General features: G+C 39.5%; 1 protein-coding gene across 1 annotated transcript; it reads right to left on the bottom strand.

Moving 5' to 3' along the window:
* Positions 1-27: 27 nt before the first annotated feature.
* Positions 28-21,228, bottom strand: tmem184a (transmembrane protein 184a). The gene is made up of 9 exons (XM_069524669.1): positions 20,793-21,228; positions 20,321-20,542; positions 15,337-15,502; positions 13,126-13,216; positions 10,708-10,783; positions 4,992-5,083; positions 3,574-3,743; positions 3,303-3,500; positions 28-1,475 (listed from the first exon to the last, which is right to left on the bottom strand). The coding sequence occupies exons 2-9, from the start codon at positions 20,540-20,542 to the stop codon at positions 1,246-1,248; spliced, it is 1,245 nt and encodes a 414-aa protein (XP_069380770.1). The 5' UTR covers positions 20,793-21,228; the 3' UTR covers positions 28-1,245.
* Positions 21,229-21,340: the final 112 nt, after the last annotated feature.

Here is a 21,340-nt window from a genome sequence, read left to right as displayed (position 1 = left end):
GTGCACGATTGCTCGATCCAACATATGTGAGTTATAGAAGAAAAACATTTATTTAGCAAATGCCAAACAGACATTGGTCACAACAATTTATTCTTGTTTTTAACTGTTAATCAATTTCTGCTTTCCCAGAAAGACAGCCATCATTGGCACAAGAGAGTATCAAACTAAGACTCGCTATACAAATCCAGTCTCAACTAATGCACTTAGAAAGCTACAGTATAAGAATATCTCCCACTGAAAAAATGGGAGAAGAAACTGCCACAAGTCTCCGAAAGTACGGATTTTGGTTTGGTCCGACTATGCCTGAACTGCACACATTAAATAACTTTTTACACAATTAAAACATATTAAAACACTAACATTTACAACAATCAAATTCTGTACATATTTCATAAAACCCTGATTGAGAACATGTATAGTTGTGTTAACGTATAAAACTCAAAAAGGCTCTTTTACATATAGTGTAGAAGACCAGTTGTTAACGTCTGCTGAGCGGATGTCTAGATGCACTGAATTACGCTCTTTAGCACGCTGGGAAAATTAATGAGAATAATACAACTCCCACTTGGGTAGGAGACAGGTTTATCCAATTTGTCTACATCAGCGGTTTGACAAGCCTGCTCCAGAGCAAATGTGTCTTTGAATCGATTCCCTCTGTTTGTCAGGAAACCAGGCGGAGAGGAATGCTTAGCAAATACTTGAAACAAACAGATGCAGGAGAGTCCATGAAGTGTCGCTGGCTTCCCTGCATCCCACATGGAGTTGCACACAGTATTAATCACCTCCTCTTTGAAACTAACATGAATCAGAGGGAAGGTGCTTCAGACAGCCAGAGGGCGACTGCAAGTGCTGACATAATGACAGAAAAAGAATCAGGATCAGAGACACCGCTGAGCACTACAGCAGCTCGATTTAAAGAAAATGTACAGCTCCACACTTTGCTGATAGGGTGGAGGTGCTGTGTTGTTTTCCTGTGATGATTACTGCAGAGATGGTGGCAGTAATCAGTTTTCTGGTCATTGAGCTAATTTAAAAACCTTTATCAATTTTCATCCTCCTCTTGGTGCTTAAAATATTCATTGAAACACGACAGACGTAAGAGGTCCATCTTAAATACTGGGGAAATGGAAATGAAACACCTGGGTTCAATCCAGCTCGGTGCAATATGTGATACAGCTGTTTCCCCAGGGGGTCGGAGATACGGGTGGCAAGGACACAAACACCTGGATCTTGCTCAGAAACTGCCTAGAATTCATCATCGGAGGTAATCAGCATGATTTTGTCAGACTTGCGGGAGCTCATGTTGCCCGTGACCACTTTTCCGTTTGTGCTGGGCTGGACCACCTCCTGTGTGGACTGCTGGGTGTACTGCTGGTAAGCAGGCGAGAAGTTGTGGATGGCATCCTGCACCATGTCTCCGGGGTTTATGGTCTCCTTCAGGCCACTGGAGATGCTCTGCATCTGGGGGATGTTCTCTGCAGGTACAGCGACAGGGGGAGGTAGTTAGTCACACAACAATGCATGTGGCGGTGATATTGCAGCCTTAGCCCTGTAATACGTCAATGAAACTATGACGGGTGGGTAAAAATGGTGATGTTCCTTCTTGAAGATCAAACTAAAATGCTATTATTTCCTGACAGCATACTGGTTTATGAGTGGGTGGAGGTTTCAGGGCCTTAAATCATTAATCCGTTACAAAAAAAGTAATTCATAACTAAAACTAAGCATTTAAGCGCCACTGATCTGAACAATCCAGAGCAAAACACACAAAGAATACAAACGGACAGAAGAAAAAAAAAATCACTGAAAGATTAATTTTTTTCATCGTGGCCTTTTCAAATGCTGCAGTTTATGAATGGACTGAACTCAGTCACAGCAACTGTCTCCATTCATGCTCCCTCAGCATCCAGCTGTGAGCCAGGTTGAATTTCCCCCAGAACTAAGAGGGTGTCTAAAGAGGAGCGAGCCAGCAGATATCCACAGCTCTTCTGTTTCAGGGTCACTGGCAGTGCGGTCTGCTCAGGATTGGAGGCGGCAAAGAGAAGGGAAAGGTGGGGTGGGGGTATAAAGCAGTTAGGCATGGTCTGCTGGGTTTCTCCTTATTGTCTGTCTTCCTGGTTTACACCGCTGCAGCAGAGGATCAGTAAACCAGAGGTGTTCTGCAAACACATACATCGGCACCCAGGGGTGGAGGTGGAACTGCACTGATAATTTTTGTCAAAAAGTTTTTTGTTTTTGGAGGGAACAGGATGCCTGAAGCAATAAAACAATCACACTGTGGAGCAATGTTGTTATTATTATTATTATAATTTTACTGGATGATAAAATGAACAATGGATTTTTTGTAAGCAGGACGAATGACCATATATGTTTTTGTCATTTCCTTCTTTGATTTTTACTTTGATTAAAAAAACATCAAGCTGATAAAGAAAGTTTTCATTATCACTTCCAGTGGTTCTGCAGTTGAAGCAGCTCAAGGGGATGAATGGTTTCTTGTAGCAGTAAAAAAAGGCAAAATGATTGATATCACCGTGTAGGGCTTTTCCCTCGGATTCCATCTGTCTTTTCCTTGCATGCGGCATTGACGTCAGAGGGTCGCCCTGCGCTCCCTGCTAGTTACGGTAATGTACTTTGAATTCCTCTTCATCTTCCTTTCTTTAATGGCATCTGTCCTCTGAGCCATGAGTGACTGTGTATTCCCTAGAGCTGAATATCTACCCCTGCTGAGTTTCAACCAAACTGACACTACAGCACTGCATCTGAGTGCAAATTTGCAAATATGCAGACATTACAGCTTGATTATTAGTTAAAAAGTAGGATTAAATGATCGCTTAAAAAACTAGAATTGTACTAAGTAGAGGCAATACCTCCACTAAGGCCCAACAGTCCCTGAATGAAATCACATTTAAATCCACTAGATCCAGACTTTTGTTTGAATCTTCACCAAATTGCACACATTAAAAAATACCAGCCTCTCTTAACATGTCTTAAATAAATTCTATGAATAATTATCTGAGACATTAAAATATGTTTTGGATCTGCATCAACAATTTAATGCATCTTTCTCTATTCCATACCACATCCTTCCACCAAGTTCAATGGTAAATTTTCTAGTAGTTTTTTGCGTAAACATACTAACTAACTAACAAACTTAGATGAAAATATATTCTCCTTTGTCAGGTCATTAGCCTGTCTAGTGTAAAAGGCTGCAAATGACACCGAGCAATGCAGATAGTGTTGCTGCTAAAACTTTCAACTGTGTCAATCCTTATTCTGATGGCAATGTTGAGTTCAGCGCTCACCTGGCACTTCATTTTTTTTCTCCTGATACACGGTGCAGGTGAAGGCGTATCGGAGGGCAATGGCGGCAAAGAACATTTCGATGCAGATGATGAAGTTCTGCCAGCCTGCTGCCACTGTACCCGCGCCGACCTCTTCTCCATCGATGACGAGCGCGTTAGGGATGACGCCACAGCGCTCCAGGATCGCAAGGACCATTCCTGCAAAAGTAGCAACATCGTTATCAACCGATGTTACAAAAGAAACAAAGAAAAAGTGGAAGAGGGGACTTACCTTGCCAGAAGGATAAGAAGATGACAGATTTAATTGTGAGGAATTTGAGCACCGGTTCGTAAGGCCTGAGCAGGTCGCTTGTTGCGAAGAAGAAGAGGAACAGAGCGTAGAGGGACAGGCTGACTGAGAAGTTGTAGATGATTGTGATATACAGGTATCCTCCAGTCACACTGCACAGAAACAGAGCAGGAGTCACATGTGTGGAAAATTAAGAACTATTTGACATTTTATTGCTTTTTGACAGCAGACAACAATTTCTTCATGTTTCGACAGCATTTATCACATTGGACTGAATGAAAGAGACATGTCGTCTTATATTTCATGGACAGAAGGAAATACAGTCTTCTTGTCATGAACAAGCAGCTAATAAAGGCTCTGTGTATGTCTCCTTCTTAGCTCAGGATGCATCTGATAAACAGGATTTGTCTATATTTTATTGTCAGTCTGCTTTTCTAGCCTCTTTGCATTCTGGAGAGTCTCTCTGAGGACACAGCTGAGACTACATTAATTACTCCCAAGCAGAATAGAACGCAGATGCTTGGATGAAAGTATATAAGTAAACAATCTGTGAATCATCAGAGATTCACTATAGAGCTTAAAAAATAAGAAATGAACCAAGACTATTTTTTTAAATCTCCCTGCTACTTTAGTTGCTAAAGTAAATAGAGAGATGAACAGTAAGGATTTAATAACGCCTATGCTTCAGCTCCGCAGTAAGAAGTCAACAAAATAAAGTGGATTGCAAACTTCTGTCTCAAGCCCTTAGTTAAACTCTGTGCTTTTCCTGAGTAGTTTAAAAACAAATGTTGCCACAGCTGAATCTTCAGATACTGAACTAAGAGCTGAAGAGAAATCAGACAGAGTTTATGGGCTTCAGATCTTATAACTGTGATTACACACTAAAGACAATTTCATTGAATATATTACTCATCTCACTGTATTCTATTGAGACGCTTACTGACTGAGCTGAAGCCCTGAAATTCTCTAAAATTAAATGTGTCACTCTACAATTTATCCCTCGCCTTTTGCATCACTTGAAATCCAAAGCCAAAGTATGAAATGAAAAAATACATCTCACTTAATAACACCATGCCCCACAGAGTGTAACATACAATACGAGTTAGGGGCTTCATTTCAGGACATTTCGAGAAAACTATAAGAATCTAATCTATTTAGTCCATATTACACAAACTCAAACTGAATTATGTTTTGCAATACCGACAACAACCATGGCTCTGTGATTACAGTGGTGACATTGCTGGGCACCTGGAAAGTTTGAACCCACTTGAAATGAAATCATGGCTGTTGTGAGGTGGTAATATAATTATCTCCATCTGCACATAAATAGCAAACAAGCCTGTTGGCGTTGGCATGAATGTACAAGATACGAGTGAAATGCAAAGAGTGCTGCTGCTCACCTAAAATCTCCATCGTGGTATTTGCCAAAGGCCTGCAGGATGATGGTGATGACGGCCATGATGGGTTTGACAACGCAGAACTGAAGCGTCGCCTGGGGAATACATTGCAATTCAGAGTGAGACACCCATACAAGAGAGGACACCATGTCAGAGGAGGAGGTTGGAGGGTGAAGGAGGGCGTTAGATTCAGTCTGTACATCTAATAAGATGGAATAGATCTGTAACTGCTTATTGAAAACAAGCAGGTGTCCTGATCCCTTTAACCCAACCAGTGGCTGTTTCTCACCCCGGCGTTGCGTTTGAGGTTTTTTTAATCCCACGACACAATATATTCGCAAACTCAGGCAAACAAATAAAGTTTGACCCATTGAGTACTTCCACTTGACTTAGGACCTAAAACAGAGACATCTCTGCTTCTGTCCGTTATCTCTTTTTCATGCTATGGCTACAATTTAAAGGAGGGGTTTGACATTATAAGAAATATGATAAATTGCTTTCTAACAGGAAGTTAGATAAAATGTGGTATATGACAGATGCAGTCATATCTGTTGGTTAAACAGAATTATAGCATGTACAATGGACAAAGTCATGTCCATCTTTATATCCAGTCTATGAACTGTAGCCAGGTTTGTTAAGACTGGAACTAGCCTGACTCTGTCCATAGCTGAAAAAGAAAAACATCCCATCATCAGCATTAAATGCCACTTCAACATGTTTTTAACTTTATGTGCAAATATGACGATTCACTGCTTTATGGATAGTTATGTGTTGGATTAACAGCTGGAGTCTCCGCAGTTACCTGGCAACGGCTTAGAGCCAAGAAATAGTCCTGCCATTAAAACCTCATACAACAGGAATTTGTGTTTGTACAGATTCAGCAAATGAGATAATAACCTGATCATTGTTAATTAGTGAGCTTTAGAAGAGCTGATAGTTGGGTATTTGTTTCAAGCCAGAGCAGCAGTTTCCCCTTTTCCCAGGATGTATAGCAACTCTGAGCAAAAGAGCCATTTGGTGCAATTCCTAAAATGTCAAACTATTAAATGACATAAATTGCGTAACCTAAAATCTTATTTGATCAAATTTGCTTGTTCAAATCCTAAAAAGTAAGTGATGTGACACTGATGTCTTAACGCTGATTGGATGGGGACTGGAGGACATGTGCCTGCTGACTGGTGTATTGAAGCCTGAGCCAACCAATTTGACAGAAACTGCTCTGAACTCCCATCACTGTTGCAGTACTTGAAAGCAACAGACCAAGGGCCTCATTTAACGGCTGCATAAACACAAAACAGGGCCTGAAAGAGGCATATACACCACTTCCCACGCAGAAGTTGAAACCCATAAAAACACGCTTGATGGGAGAACGTGCGGCCCTGTGCGGAAACTCTGACCCATGCATACGAACATTTTGGAGACAGGGGAAATTGGCGATCCAGATGGTGAGATGGTAAAATGAATGGAAATTAAATGTGATTGGTATCATTATACATACAATGATTCTTCACACACATTTAATTTCGATTCATATCGCACATTCCGCGCGGATCCTCTTTATCAAAAACAAATCAAACCAGCAGTGTTACTTGTGCTTTTGCCAATGAGCCATACAACGTTATATAAAAGATATAAAACAACTTGCATCTCAAACTGAATTCTGCTCAACATTTCATCAGCACTGTTTCACCATCACTTTCCCCAAACCTTGGAGAGCAGAAGAGAGGGATGAACTGTGCTGCGACTGTCACTGGTGGTCAGCTGAGGAGCCACTACAGCTGTTTGAAATGTAGGATGATGCCAGAATGTGGCAGATGGCAGGCTTCAGGGATGTCTGGCTCGTCTTTACCCAATTTTAAGTGTGAATGTACAGACTCCTATTCACCTCGACTAAGGTCACTTCAGGTAGTCTGTCTATAAAGTAAAATAATATAATATATGGTCTTTCAGTTTGAGAGCAGGATTTCATGTTCAGCACTGCATTCGATTCAAATATACCCTGCTTGTGCTTTGATTTCCTGCACTCCAGCTCCTCTCCACACGCTCACACTGCTTCTGTGCCCACGTAAAAAAAAATGTCTGCTCTTGGATTTTTGTTCTGCTCCGACTTTTTCTTCTCCTCTTGGTCTGAATTCCCCAACTAATAGAAGCTGTAGTGTTGACAAGTGAAGTTGTGCCCCGAAGTGTGTGTGTGTGTGTGTGTGTGTGTGTGTGTGTGTGTGTGTGTGAGCTTTATTTCTTTGAGAGTCCCATACAGTGATTCCCGAGGTCCCGCCCTTCACACACACCTTACACCTCTGTGTTTGAAGAAAAACAATGATACCTTCTTTGAGCAGCAGTCAGCAGATCCCTGGTCAACATGGAGTGACACAATTAAGGAGTACCAGTACAGAGTACCAGTATTGAGTACCAGTAGTAAAAGTAACCAAAATAGGGCGGGGCACTTTGCTTTATCATCACTACATCCAGATCATTCTATTAGGTGGCGAATTTCAACTTGTTGCAAAAAAAATAACATCTGAGAGCAAAAGTAAAGAGTAGACATTTCCTGCTTGCAGAGAGGCAGCGTGAGCAGGAAGAGAAAAGCTGAAGATCACGATAGGGTGGCATAAAATAATCGTTCATTAATCGTAATCAAGGTAAAAGTTTGATATCATCATGATATTGATTTGAAGTCACATCGACCCTCCCTAATCAGCAGGCTCATTCATTAAGTGCTTTGCATTGACCAATTGTGGTTGAATGTTGGCGTGTAAAGGGTGTGATATGAGGATGATCCATGCACACACATTTCCAGTTTGACAGTGATTAATGAAAGAGAACATTACCTGCAATTGTGTGCGAGCTTACGTTGTTACAATTCAAGTTTGTGTGTACACATACACCCTCAGTATGAGTCCTACTCACTGCACCACTTACATCTTGTAAGGGAGTAGTGTTTGGGTAGATGTGCCTGAGGGAGGTTTTTTTTGTTAGGCTGAAGTCAGTGGTGAGCTTTACAAAATGACAAGAACAATCCAGTCCAGAACTGATTCACTTTGAAGTTCTGAGTTCTGGCAGTCTTAGCCTGTTTTGATTCCGGTCTTGTCACTGTGAATAACCCCAAAGCAAATAATTTAGCATGATACTTCCTCCATGCTTGATATTCCAAACACAATGCATGTTCATAATCCAAGTGAATTAAAAACCAACCGGGGTTACTGCCTCAAATTAATTAACTGCACCCATGCACGCAGACTCATTGAAACCAAGAAATGAACTTTATTAGTGAGCTACATGCGAGTGTCAGTGAACGCTGCATTATACACGTGTAAGATAAGAGGATATGTTAATATGTTGATCCTGTGTTTGTCAAACATGATGCTGCCATAAACCAGTGCATGAAAGAGTTCTTTTAGTCTGGAATAATGTGTAAATCTGTTAGATTCATTGCATCTGACCTTTTTCATTTTTTGTTAACAACCTACTGATATTTTCCACGACAATACTAATGTCCCACAATAATATTTAGAATTCGCAGCTTGATATGACCCAATGCATTTTCTATCTGTTTAATTTCACTTGGGAGTTTACTGTTATGGTTCACTGGTAGCAACTACTGAGAGAACTACGTTTATAATTAATAGCATCACCCATCCACTTTGTGTATTACCCTGAAAAACTGAAAACAGTTTAATGAATCCATGTACTGTACAAGTCCATTGTTTTAACTGTCCCGTTGTTCTTCTCCCTGGCTCTGCGATGCTGTCTCTACTGCACACCAGAAACTGAATAGATATTTTTCAATATCAACTGCTTCCTATTGCAGTCTATTTTAGGAAAGAAAACATAATAAAATAAGAGTATCCTTGAAAAAACCTAGACAGGTGCTCCAACAAAATCTAGTCAGTCACAAAAAAATCAAAAACATGGGACTAATAAAAAATGATTGTATTGTTAAATACGTTTCTATAGTTTTAGCATCAATGCAGTTGTTTGATATTGATGAGGATTCAAAGAAGTTTTTTAAATAGATGAGTTATTGTAATTGGATTTAGTTTAAGGTAAAGCTCCACCTGCTGATTCTGTATCCTTATTCTTCTTCTAATTATATATTGTATGTGCTCTAATGTTTTAATGTATAATACAGGCTCAGCTGTCGTTGTTGCTTATGCATTGATATCTTTTGAATCCCCATTGGCCGTCACAAGCAGCTGCCCCTCGTGTCCACAGGATTAAACTTGTGTCCAGTTTCCGGAAAATAAGGCTGGACAGTGTCCTACAATACGATTTAAGAGCTCGTCCTCTAACCTTATCTAGGACAACCCCAACAACTCTAAGCTGCTTTTCCATATTACCGATTTATTTGTTAACCACTCTTTCAAGTACATGCTTAACCTTCACCAAAATGTGCAAAGAATTTTTATGTTTTTTTTTTACCTTTCAAAAAAAAGGATCAACGTTTTTTCAGATCTTGTGCTCTGTCATAACTGTTTAGTATTGGACTGTGATGAGCTGTTATATATTATATATATATATATATATTTCACCTAAGTCTAGGATGAGAACTCACCTCACCTGACCTTTTTCCCTAAGAGCAAACTGTGGTATTTAACTCTAAGCCACAACAACATGCGATATAACGGAGTAATCAATTTAGAATAAATCAGTATGACAGCAGTTAATCGTTATTTCAGATCCAGTTAACTTCACATCATGGGTGTTATTAAAACAGCATTTAATAACTTCTGAAGTGTTCCACATACTGATTTCTGAACCTTTTTTCCAGCAATCACAGTTAGGTTGAGCCATTAAGTCAGTGAGACGCCTTGCCACTTAACCTCCAGTTCCACATCATAGAATCCACTCGACTAAAAAAAAGGCAGTTTTAGATGATTGTAAAGATCTAGTGTGAAAAACTACAGAGAAGGTCTAAGTGTGCCCATGCGAGAACACAGCAGGATATTGTCGGAAGGATTGACCACAAGCGAGTGGATGTGATGAAGTTTCTCACACTCTAACATGCAACTGGCACAAAACAAAAAAACAAAAACCAAATTAAAAAAAGAATACAAAAATATCAGGACAAAAAAAGAGGCCACACAAGAAGAAGATGGCACCAACTTATAAAGACAACGACAACTGAGCTTTTGGTGATAAGACCCACCACCTGTGTCGATTCACTGCAAACACAAAGACGTAATTTCCGCAGCAGAATTAAAATGCCCTGTCTTGCCTTCATACTCTACCCAGACGGCACCCCTCACCTGATTGCTTTAAACTCCTTGTATAAAAGCCACCAGAGGAAACTTCTCATTTTTGTGTTTATCATTTGCCACAAATAAAAAAGTTAATTTCACCATGTGTTGTGATTTGAAGACACAACCCTCAGTTCCAATTTACATCAGCATTAGACTGGGAGCTTGTGCTGCATCCCAACACAGTGGGTGAGAGCTCTGCACTGACGGATCGTATAATTTCTTTATGTATTCTATCAAGCTGCTTTCACCTGGCCTCAATTGCTTTGATGCTTTTTCTTTTTCCTCTGGAAAGCATGCAGCCAATTGTAACTGTTGTCATTTTTCAGCAACCTGGCGATCTGGGCAGAATGGTAATTTAAGAATATTGATTTTTTTTTTTTTTTTTAAAACGTATTCTTGTTTTCCAAAGTGTGTAAATGTATTACAGTGGTGGAAAGCAGCATCTCAAGAGCATAGATAAGGGGATGATTGAAGCTCACCTGTTTGCAGAATCTTAAAAAGCCGATGGAGTAACTCATACCACCGAGGCAGCAGGTACCGTACAAACAACTTGACCTATGTAGCCAAAGAGAGACAAAGTCTTATTCAATTATATGAAAAATAAAATCAGATATGAGCATCAGAAAACAGAATCCGTAACACACAAACACATATGAATAGAATATGACAGCCATATGACAAAAACATACCTACCTTAAATATTCAGATTCGATTGGTTGCTAACTACTATCAGTATAAATTTCTGATAACTATAGTGATTTTCCCAGGAAACAAAACGCCAAATGCTTCTTCCAAATGTCAAGAGTTCTCACTGGGTTGACTCTTTTACATAACTCTAAACTGAATATCGCCAGGTTTCTGATTCATGACCTTGGATTGTGAGGAACTGTGATGGGAATTTTTTATTATTATCTGACATTTTACAGACAAAACAACTAATCGATTAATCAAGAAAACAATCAGTAGTTTAAGCAATAGTGAAACAATTTGTTGCAGGCCCTCGTTTTGAATATAAAGACCACTTCAATCAGACTAATTAACAATATTGTTCATGCAAAGCTGTTTAGATGACAAAATCAAAGTGGGAATTATAGAGCCTATGATGTGTGCAGTTACTTAAAAATACTTAAAATGTGAAGTATTTATAACTGGGAATATCGGTATTATACTGGAGCACACCCACTGCTGTTATTTGATATGTCTATTATGTCTATAGAACAATATAAACCAGCTAGGTCGAGGTGTCATGTGAGTCCGATGATTCAATGCCTTCCTGGCGTCATGACGTCTTCAGGCTAAAACAACAGCATCAAAGACGTAGTGTACAAATACTCAAGTCACTTATTTTTTTAGAACTAATTCAGTAGTTGTGTGTTTTTAAAAGGCAGTTTAATCAATGACATCTGCACTTTGCTTTAGGGCTGAGCCTGAGGCAGAAAGACAGAGATTGGTGCTAAACTCAGCCTCATGCTTAATAATAACTTCCATTCAGCTTGATACAACAACACAGCTCTGTCGGCTTCTAGGCCCTGAGGTGCTTTAGATGCTCTTAACCATCAAACAGAACAGTTCATGACATTTCTTAACAAAACATCTAGTCATATCCAGCAGGGAGGTTATGTTTCCAGCCGGGCCTTTTTGTTTGATTTCTTTAGCAGGTTTTATGAAGAAAACTACTGGACCGATTTCCACCAAGCTTGGTGAAGGGGTGGGGCCTCAGAAGAAACCATTAAAGTTTGCTGTGGATGCTAATCAATGGGCAGATCAAAGAGTTTAAACTTTTTAAAAACATTGCAACATTTTGTTTTGCATTTTTCATTAACGTTCTAAGGGAATTATGTACAGATTACAGTAACAGACTATGTTTTCTTACAAATAAATAATTTAGGTTTTCAGACGACTTCCTTTTTTTCTTTTTAATTTATTTCTATAATAAGTATGAGAAAATCATGTGTAGGATTTTTTGGCCTTGGCAGTGAAATGCCGATCTACTTTTGTCTGTTTTAATTTCTTCTTCAAATCCAATAAGATATGTGAAGGTGAAATGCAACCTGAGAACATGCAAATAAGAACATGAGCTTTGAGTCTCAATACATTTGAGAAACAAATTGGGACTTGCCTTCAGAGTTATCATACTATAAGTTATCTTACCCAAATCGTACAGAGCCTTAACCTGAAGTGTATCGTGGTGTAGCTCACACATAATCTGGTTTATTAAAGAGAACATGACATATTACTGTGAATGTAAAATATATATATATAAATAAGACTGGTCTTGGTAATTATATAACATGCAGACAGTGAGCATAGAAATCTAATATATCTAGTTATGTTATCTTATTCATCTCACATGTTGCTAATTATAAACATACTTGAGCATTGACAAGTATGAGTATGACCCTTGTTTTCCACATGCCTTGTGTGAAACGATTTCTGGGGATGAGACAGTGATTTGCCGGAAATTCAGAATGAAAGAAAATATTCATTGTCCGTGTAGATCCTATAGGAAATGTGTAATTTACACTTTGTCTCCGCTGGCTGAATTTAAACAATGCCATCATTTATCAGGACTCAACACAAGTGTCTCCACTGTCTTAAGAAGCTAAGAGCTGCTGCCCTGTGGCTGAGCGGGCCATAAAATACAGTCTAACCAGGCAGATCAAAAGCTCTGAGATAAAGGATAACTGTCACAGATTAATGCCACAGTTGTTTATTACCAGAACTTTCACTGTGTGGTGTTCAAAGTAAATGTTTCTTCAAGGGCAGCAATGTGCACCTTGTGCCTTTTGTGAGTGTAAATATGATCCATGATTTGCCCCATTTTTACTGAAGTTGTCATTACTTTCAAATCTTGAATATGCCCAGACTGGATGCAGGACTGAAATGAGAGCACTCACTCTATGGGCTTCCCTCGGATCTCGGACATGATTGCGCTCTCTCCTCCCAGATACTCGAAGGACAGGCTCAGGAAATTGTAAATGACAAATGCTGAAAAAAAAAAAAGGATTGAGGAGTGATTCAAACTGCAGATCAAAATTCCACACCAACTTCATCAAGTTTAACTTCATTTACATAAAAGGCAAATGGTTTCAGGGGAAAACGCACCCACATGATAAAAAAAAATAATTAGTCCATCATTTTGGAACAATACATGTTTCAGTCCTTACATTAAGAAGCTTCCAAGGGTTCTGTGTCTTGGAAATCCCTTCCTAATCCTTTGTTGCTATTTAAAGAGGGATTAAGAGAAGCTAATGCAGATGGTGTCCAGTCAAGAGAAGGTTCATTATGTTTTAGCCGTGGCTGCTGGTAGTATTTTAGTCTCCTTGCTTTCTGGTGCGCTTCGCTATCAATCACCCACAAAATTGGCCTGCAAACTGGAAACTAATCTCCTGAATAATGCATTTCCTACTTTTCCCATTCCCAAATTACTTGTAATCCATTTTGCATGTGACTCACCTTTGCCACCGGTGAAGTGCTTTGGTCTTTAATACATAATTATAGTTACTCTGTATATAAAAGGAAATTAAGCTACAATCTACAGAACAATGCTTACAATGCATAATAGCTCTGAAACATGCAGAGCAATTTGTCCAAATATATTTCTTAAAATGAGTGATTCTACCTAAAAAGGTTTAATATAGGCGTCTTTAATTTGCTAAAATGATGCAAGTGTTTGTCATGCAAGTGCAAAAACTTCTGCTTCTAAAATAACTTAACATGAGAGCAATGTGAAAAACTAGTTTGGCCAGTTCTATTCTGGCAGCCTTCTAAAATATGAAGACAACAGAAACGCCATTATTGACTAGGAAGGACGTTATGGAGACAGACAGATACACTGATCAGCCACAAAATAAAAAAACACAGACAGGTAAAGGGGAAAACATGTATTATCTGGCTCCTGTCAAGGGGCGAACTAAATTATGAACAGTCAGTGGTTGAAGCTGATGTCTTGGAAGCAGGAAGGTCTAAAGATCTGGGCAACTGTGAAACAGACTAAACTGGGGTGGCTAGAAATCTAGTTGAGAGCCTCTCCAACACTTCTGCTTTTGTGAAATGTTCCCACTATACAATGATTGTTACATAACAAAAGTGGTGCAGAGAAGGACAATCAGTGAACCTGCAACAGGGTTATAGGTGCCTGAGGCTGGCCCGTGTGGTAAAATCCCATAGAAGAGCTACTGTAGTGCCAATTGTGGAAAACAATAATGCTGCCTATGATAAAAAAAAAAAATAGAACCCACAGTCCATTGTAGGTTGCCAGGTATGGGGCATAAATGCTGCAAATATTGTTATGTCTCCATTAATGATAGACACTGTATTTTCTAATGAATGTTTGTAATATTGTGATTTTGTTGATGTGCCCTGTTACATGCAACATTTATTGCACTCATGTCTGTCCCCAGATGGATCCCTCACCTGAGGTTTCTGCGTAATTTCCCTGTTACGTTTTGTTTTTCTTTCCTAATCCTTAGTTAAGGACGGAAAAACTGTTCAGATTATTTATTCCTATGAGCAAAATTTCGACTTGTAAATATGGGCTATACAAGTATAATTTGATTGATTGATTGACTGATTGTTTGCCGACATCTGCAAGTGTCGACAAAGGGTGTGTGAGCAATGGCACAAGGATGCACTGAAGGAAAAATGCATGACGGCAGAGCCACCTCGGGTCCTGACATTTTAACTTGACAGTTAAGTTGACACGTACCACCTACCTCAACATTGTTACAGATCAAGTACATCCCTTTAATGCAACCTGGTGTCAGTGGCCTCGTTCAGCAGGATAATGTGCCCCGCCGCATTTGACAAAGACGTTTGACAAAGACTTAAAGGTGTTGCCTCTGCCTGCAAATTTATGCAGATCTCTCACTTTAAAGATCTGGGGGATGTGCTGGAAAAACAACCTCGATCCACAGAGGCACCACCTCTCCACTTACATGACTTAAAGGATCTGCTGCTAATGTCTTGACGCCTGATACTATAGGACACCTTCAAAGGTCTTGTGGAGACTGAAGCATGAGGGGGACAATACAATATTAACATTGATTTTAATGTTGTGGCTGATCAATGCAAGTAAGAAAAAAAGGGGGTGATCTTATGATATTTACCTTCATAACAGTCACGAATGGAATCAAAGTACACATAGTACTGGTCGTTGCTGATGAAGAGCAGACTGAGCCAAGAGTCAAAGGAATAAACTGGCACAATTAACAGGATGCGGATGATGTAGCGCTGCTCGTTGGGGACCGAGTAGGATCGAAGGTGCATATAGATCTACAATGAAAACACACAAGAAAAACATCAGTAAACAATACAGCATCTTATCGATGTTTAGTGTGATGCATCAGAGTAAAGAGTTATGAATTAAGCAAGAAAACTTCATTTCTGCACAAGATGTAAGAGATTCAAATAAAACATGATGCAGTGCAGCCTGCACAATAAGCCATTCACATGGATTTTCCATGAGCACTACCATGACAACAGACAGTGGTTGCTCTACAATATCTAACAAAATAATGGCTTTCAATAGTAATGTAACTTTGTTGAGGCTCCATCTAAATGTCTATTCAATATATTGATTTGTGGGCAAATTATTGTTTGAAATGGTCTTTTTATTTCCCACCGCCTCAGACAGATTTCCAAATTGTCTGTTACCAGTCCAGAGCCAACATCGATTCAAAACAAAGAAAAACATAAAGTATTCAGTTTTCATTAGCTATAACCAGGTAAGGTTGGGTCTTTGCTTCGGAAAATACATTTTTTGAAATATCAACCAATCGTTTCAGCTCTAAACCGGACAGTATGTTGTTATACACAAATACCAATGATAAAACCGGAACATTTATTAATAAGCCGTGAGATGTGTCAGTATTAGGTCATCTTTGTGTATCAACAGTAACACAAGTTTATCAAGCATCCTCTGTAAATGAAAGACTAACTTGTGCAAAACTGACCATGAAGTGAGACAAATTTCAAGGGTGTGATCAGTGAAGAATTTCACCCTCCTGAGAGCTGACAACAAATAATATAGTGTTTTTTTTAATCTGGACTGTTTTATTTATAGCTTCATTTTAATCTTACACTCACTGTCTCTGCCTGTGTGAAGATCTGTCAGTGTGAAATGCAGCAGAGAGGCTGAAAGAAAATCAGCAAACTCCTATTTTAATGACCCGGCACAACATTTCTTAGACCCGGTCACAGTTTTCATTGTACAGCTCTATCATCACATACAGACGCAGACAATAAGATCAATAAATACGTTTTATTTTCACTGAGATGCTAAAGGTCTTTGCCTTGAGTTTTAAACACACACACAGACACATCCCATATGCCCTCATATGGCCTCCATAAAGCTAACATAGTGCAGCTGACAACATGGAGGGCCACAAAAACAGCATATGGCAAAGATCAGATAATTTCTCTGACCTTTAGTTTTCAGACTGGTGTAAAACTTTTTCAAACCCATTGGCCCCATCGTAAAGATGAAATAAATGTTTGAATCCCTGACGAAATGTACGACATTTCACTGCAGAGAGTCTGAGGTGACTGACTTCGCTCTGACCTCAAGCAAATATGTTTTTTTATCAGTAAGTACATTTGTCTCTCCTGCTGATCTCTCAGGTCATGCAACCACATGACTGTAGGATGGTTAGTCCCACTAAATTTAATACATTTTTAAAAAGCTATTGCACCATGGAGCGGTTTGGAAACTGCCATCATGTGGCAACATCGCTGATCCGACACAGAGTGCGGATCAGACATATGTCAACAGTTTGGGTTACTGCAAATCGAACCTCTCTGCAAATAAATTATTTTCTTTCGGACTAATGTTCATTGGATCTATGCAACTAAACAATGTGCAGATTTAATAGAGAAGTCAGTCAAATGGTTTCTACATCACAACTGTCCACCTACCCATAATAACAGACATGTAGAGAGAGCTCCTAAAACCAACTGCTTATTAAAAACAAAAGCATACTAGGGAATATTACTGCAATACCAGAGATGTGGCAATAGTTTTCCAGTAATGCCTGATGACTCATTATTCAGATCATGAAAAAATCCAAACCAGTTTCTAAATAGACTAAGATGGTTATTACCCATAAGGCAAATAACGAAAGTGATCAAATTAAGCTCCAGTCGTTATTGACAAATATGTATAATTTTTTAAAGAGACAGGGTAAAACACGAGATGAGAATTCATAAAACATACAAAACCCACACAACCGATTACAGTCACAGAACAAATGATAAGTCAATTAATTGATCAGTATAGTGGCAGAAAATCAAGCAATTACTTGGTTAATTGATTAATTGATCGAGTTGTTAATAAAAAGTAGAAATAGCAAACATTCCACTTCCAGGGTTCATATTTTCTGCTTTACTCTTGTGTGATCATAAATCGCAAACAGGAAAAAAAAAAAATCATTGGTCTTTAGGAAATCATGATGGGCATGTCACTATTTTCTAAGCTATTTTATTGATTGAAAAAAACAAGATGAATGCAAATAAATAAATAATGACAATATTTGGTAATTGCAGCTCTGATTTCAACTTCAGCCAAGACAATTTTTACTGATGGTAAGTACTTGTATCACCAAATGCTAGCATGCAGTCATATCTACTTGTACTAGTGCCTTTAGCTGATACTTGCTGAAACTAAATGATCTACAACTTCTTGCAAACAAGAACAAGAAGCAATTTGGAGACATCTCTGCTTTTTTTTTTTTTTAAATCATAGATCTATGCAAACAGATATATGGCCCCTCTATTGGCAGGAAATGCGGTTTGGGACTGTCCTGTTAAAAGTTTGTAATGGATGTTTTTAAACACAGATTGAGTGTGAGAAATAAGTAGCAAGAAGCAAAATCCACCTTGTTGTAATTTTAACCACATACAGTGTTTGTGCTCATTCCTTGGGTGACTTGCTGAATGATAATTTCCAATTTTTCCACAAAATTTAAACACATCAGTGGTTCAGAGCATTTTTAAATCATTAAAACACCATTTGTCAAAGCAGCTGAATGTAAGTACTTCTAAACAGAGTTCAGAGTTTCACTCTAGTCAACACGTTCGGCTTGATTAAATGCCCATTAAAGGCTGGACCATAAAGCCTGATTACTGTGGGTGGGCGTAAGATGTACTTATATATGTCCTCCTCGATGCCATAACGCTGCCCTGGCTTTAATTCTAAGTTGCAGGATAAATGGTGGCTTCAAGCTCAGGTAAAACTCAGACTTATTTTTGCCTTAACAGAAGAGTTAAGGACAGAAGAATCCAATTTTAGAAGAAAAAAGAAATCTGAAGGGATTCTGCACATTGTAACTAAAAGTGAGTGTCATGTACAAAGCATGACACAGCCATACTGCAGGGAGAAGTCCAGTCTCACCCTAAACCCAAATGCTTTAAGTTGCAAAAGGGGCCAATAAGCCCTCTAAGAAAAATGAAACACTGTTCGGAAAAACCTTACAGCAAAGAGGATCTAAGGTCATTGTCTGTCTGTGTTTAGTATTCAGAATGTGAGTTTGAGAGTCTATAGCAATCCTCCGGAGCAAAGTCAGATGTAACACCACCAGCATTGCAACAAAAGTCCTGCAGACCATTTTATTCTGTGTGAAAGGACGGATGCCTGTTGCAAACTTGCCCTGTTTTCCCTGCGGTACACTTGCTGTTTATTTGTTCAATTAAAATGTCTTCCTGGAAATTGTTTGGCCAAACAACTACTATATTAAAAACGATAGAAACCAATTTGCTGGGTGTTGACTCACAAATCCCTGAACAAGGTTTATTCTTTTGGAATCACAAGATGCAACATGTTGCTGCTTCTTGATGATATTAAAAAGCATACAAGCCACAAATAATACCAAATGTTATACTAGAATAACACTCAGAAGAGCAGAGATCTCCACCAAGGCTCATAAGTCAACTGAAATTCAATTAAGATGCACCAAATTGCACACACTCAAAGATATCAGTCATTATAAATATGCCTGATTATTTTCATCAAGATCCATGAATTACTCTCAGGGAAACAATCCACCTTTTCTTGCAACAGTAAATAAAGACTGTTCCTGGATCACCATTAGTGCAAAACCACACCAAACCTTGCTGGGCTCTTTCTTGACCCATGTCCTATCCTTCCACTAAGTTTAATTGTAATTGGTTTCATTGTTTTTGTGTTATTCTGCTGGTAAAAAAAACTAGAAGCAATTTTTTCCATCAGGATTGAAGAATTATTGCCACAAACGCCAATATAAATATAATGTCATTGGAGGAGGTAACTAAGCACACCTCACAACAGATACAGTTATAACTCTGTGAGTATGGTTATAATACAGGTGTAGGGCTGCCAGCCCGTGGATGATGGCTAGAAGCGTGTTTGATACAAGGGTTATAAAATCGTCAACTAAATCTGGGAGCCATTAGAACAGCAGAGCATTAAAACCGCAGTGAAAAGGAAAAACAACACCCTCATCCTTTATAATGCTGTAAAATGCTATCTGAGTATCAATTGATTTCCCTGCAGATAATACACTGCACCCTACTGCATTCTCCACAAATGATAAAACCATGATGATAAGCTATCATCTGTGCACAGTTGGTAACTCACCCACACGAGGAAACACTCATTTACAACAGCGATGAAATGGATTCTGGGTAAACAGGGCCTGTGTTGAGCCATTTATTCTTCTTAACCATCTCTCCCCCACACTCGCTGTGTATTCATTGTCCTTTAATTGGCTGAAGGATTTCCATGCATTTTAATCTGATGGCCTCCGTCAACTATAAAGTAAGTAAAACATTCCCACAATGCACCGGGGCAGAGCAAGTGCGAAGAATAACAACTGCAGGCGAAAGAAAGACATACTTTATGACTAGATAAGACAAAGAGTTAGGGTGAGTATGGGAAAAGTATGCAGAGGTAATAAGCCTTTACGGATATGAACATTTGTTTCTGTCCTCTGGCGAGGGAGGTAAACTCTCTCACACTCCAACTGTCTCTGATTACACATTTACATCACCGAGTGCAAAACACTCTGAGGCATTTTTGCTCATGTGCTGCAGTGATTTATCCTCAAGGCTTCTGCTCACCTGGTGGAACGTGATGAGCAAGGCGGACCACACGAATATTCCCGTGAGGCCCTGAGCAGCCATGGTGTTCAGGAACATCTGGCCCTGTATGATTGAGCCGTTGCTGGTTTGGATGAGGGTCACATTGGAGGCGGCAGACTTCTCCAGGAGAAGCGGCGAAGGCAGGTGGACGATGGAGCTGTTCTCGGCCGAGGGATCCACGTCTTCCACAGAGACGTTCATCTGAAAGAGACAGAGGACACGGTGCAGTCAGTGGAGGGCTGACAGGTGAAATGTAAGAACATGTCCCCTGGGGTCTTTACTGGATATTACCTTAGTGGGTTCATGCTGCCTGCTGAGCACTAAACTAAACTTTTACACTTCACTGTTCTTATATATAGAAACATCCAGTTAAAAAAAACACACATACAAACAGCGTCAACACGAAGTCATCTTTAGTGTCCTCATTCTTTACTGTAAACAGAGTGCTCACCTTGTCCTGAGGAGGCTGGAAGCTGCTTTATCCCACTGACCACAAACAGAGCAGGCTGGTGTCCCGACGTTACAGAACAAACACGGAGAACAATTCCGCTTTCAGAGAAACCAACAGCAGTCAACATCCGCCATTCGCCGCAGACTTCATCTACCGCGGGTCGAGGAGCCTGAACTTCCTTGTTTGAGACAGGCGAGGTCGAGGTCGAAGTCCAACGAGCCGGTGAATCAAACCTCAGAATAAAGAAACCTTGAATTAACCGAGATAAACAGGCGCAGAGGCAGAGACGCTGCTGTGGCCTGGAGCGTTTACTCTGTGCAACCAGAGGAAAGCAAACTTCCTGAGCAGGCGACGCAGGTTTCTGCCGCGAGTCCGGTGAGCAAGACAAACAGGTTGGGCGCAGGTGAAGGGATCACGTGGGCGCAGCTCCGCGTCTGACGTCATCACGTTGGCTCCACTACAGGGAGAGTTTTATTCTAAGAACAACTAGAATATACTTTTGATGAATATTGTATATTACCCTTTAATATATCTTTAGCTATAATGCA

This window comes from Paralichthys olivaceus, chromosome 5 (genome assembly GCF_024713975.1).
Source record: "Paralichthys olivaceus isolate ysfri-2021 chromosome 5, ASM2471397v2, whole genome shotgun sequence".
NCBI classification, from domain to species: Eukaryota; Metazoa; Chordata; class Actinopteri; order Pleuronectiformes; family Paralichthyidae; genus Paralichthys; species Paralichthys olivaceus.
The sequence above is the reverse complement of the archived record's forward strand: the minus strand, read 5'-3'. Positions and strand labels throughout refer to the sequence as shown.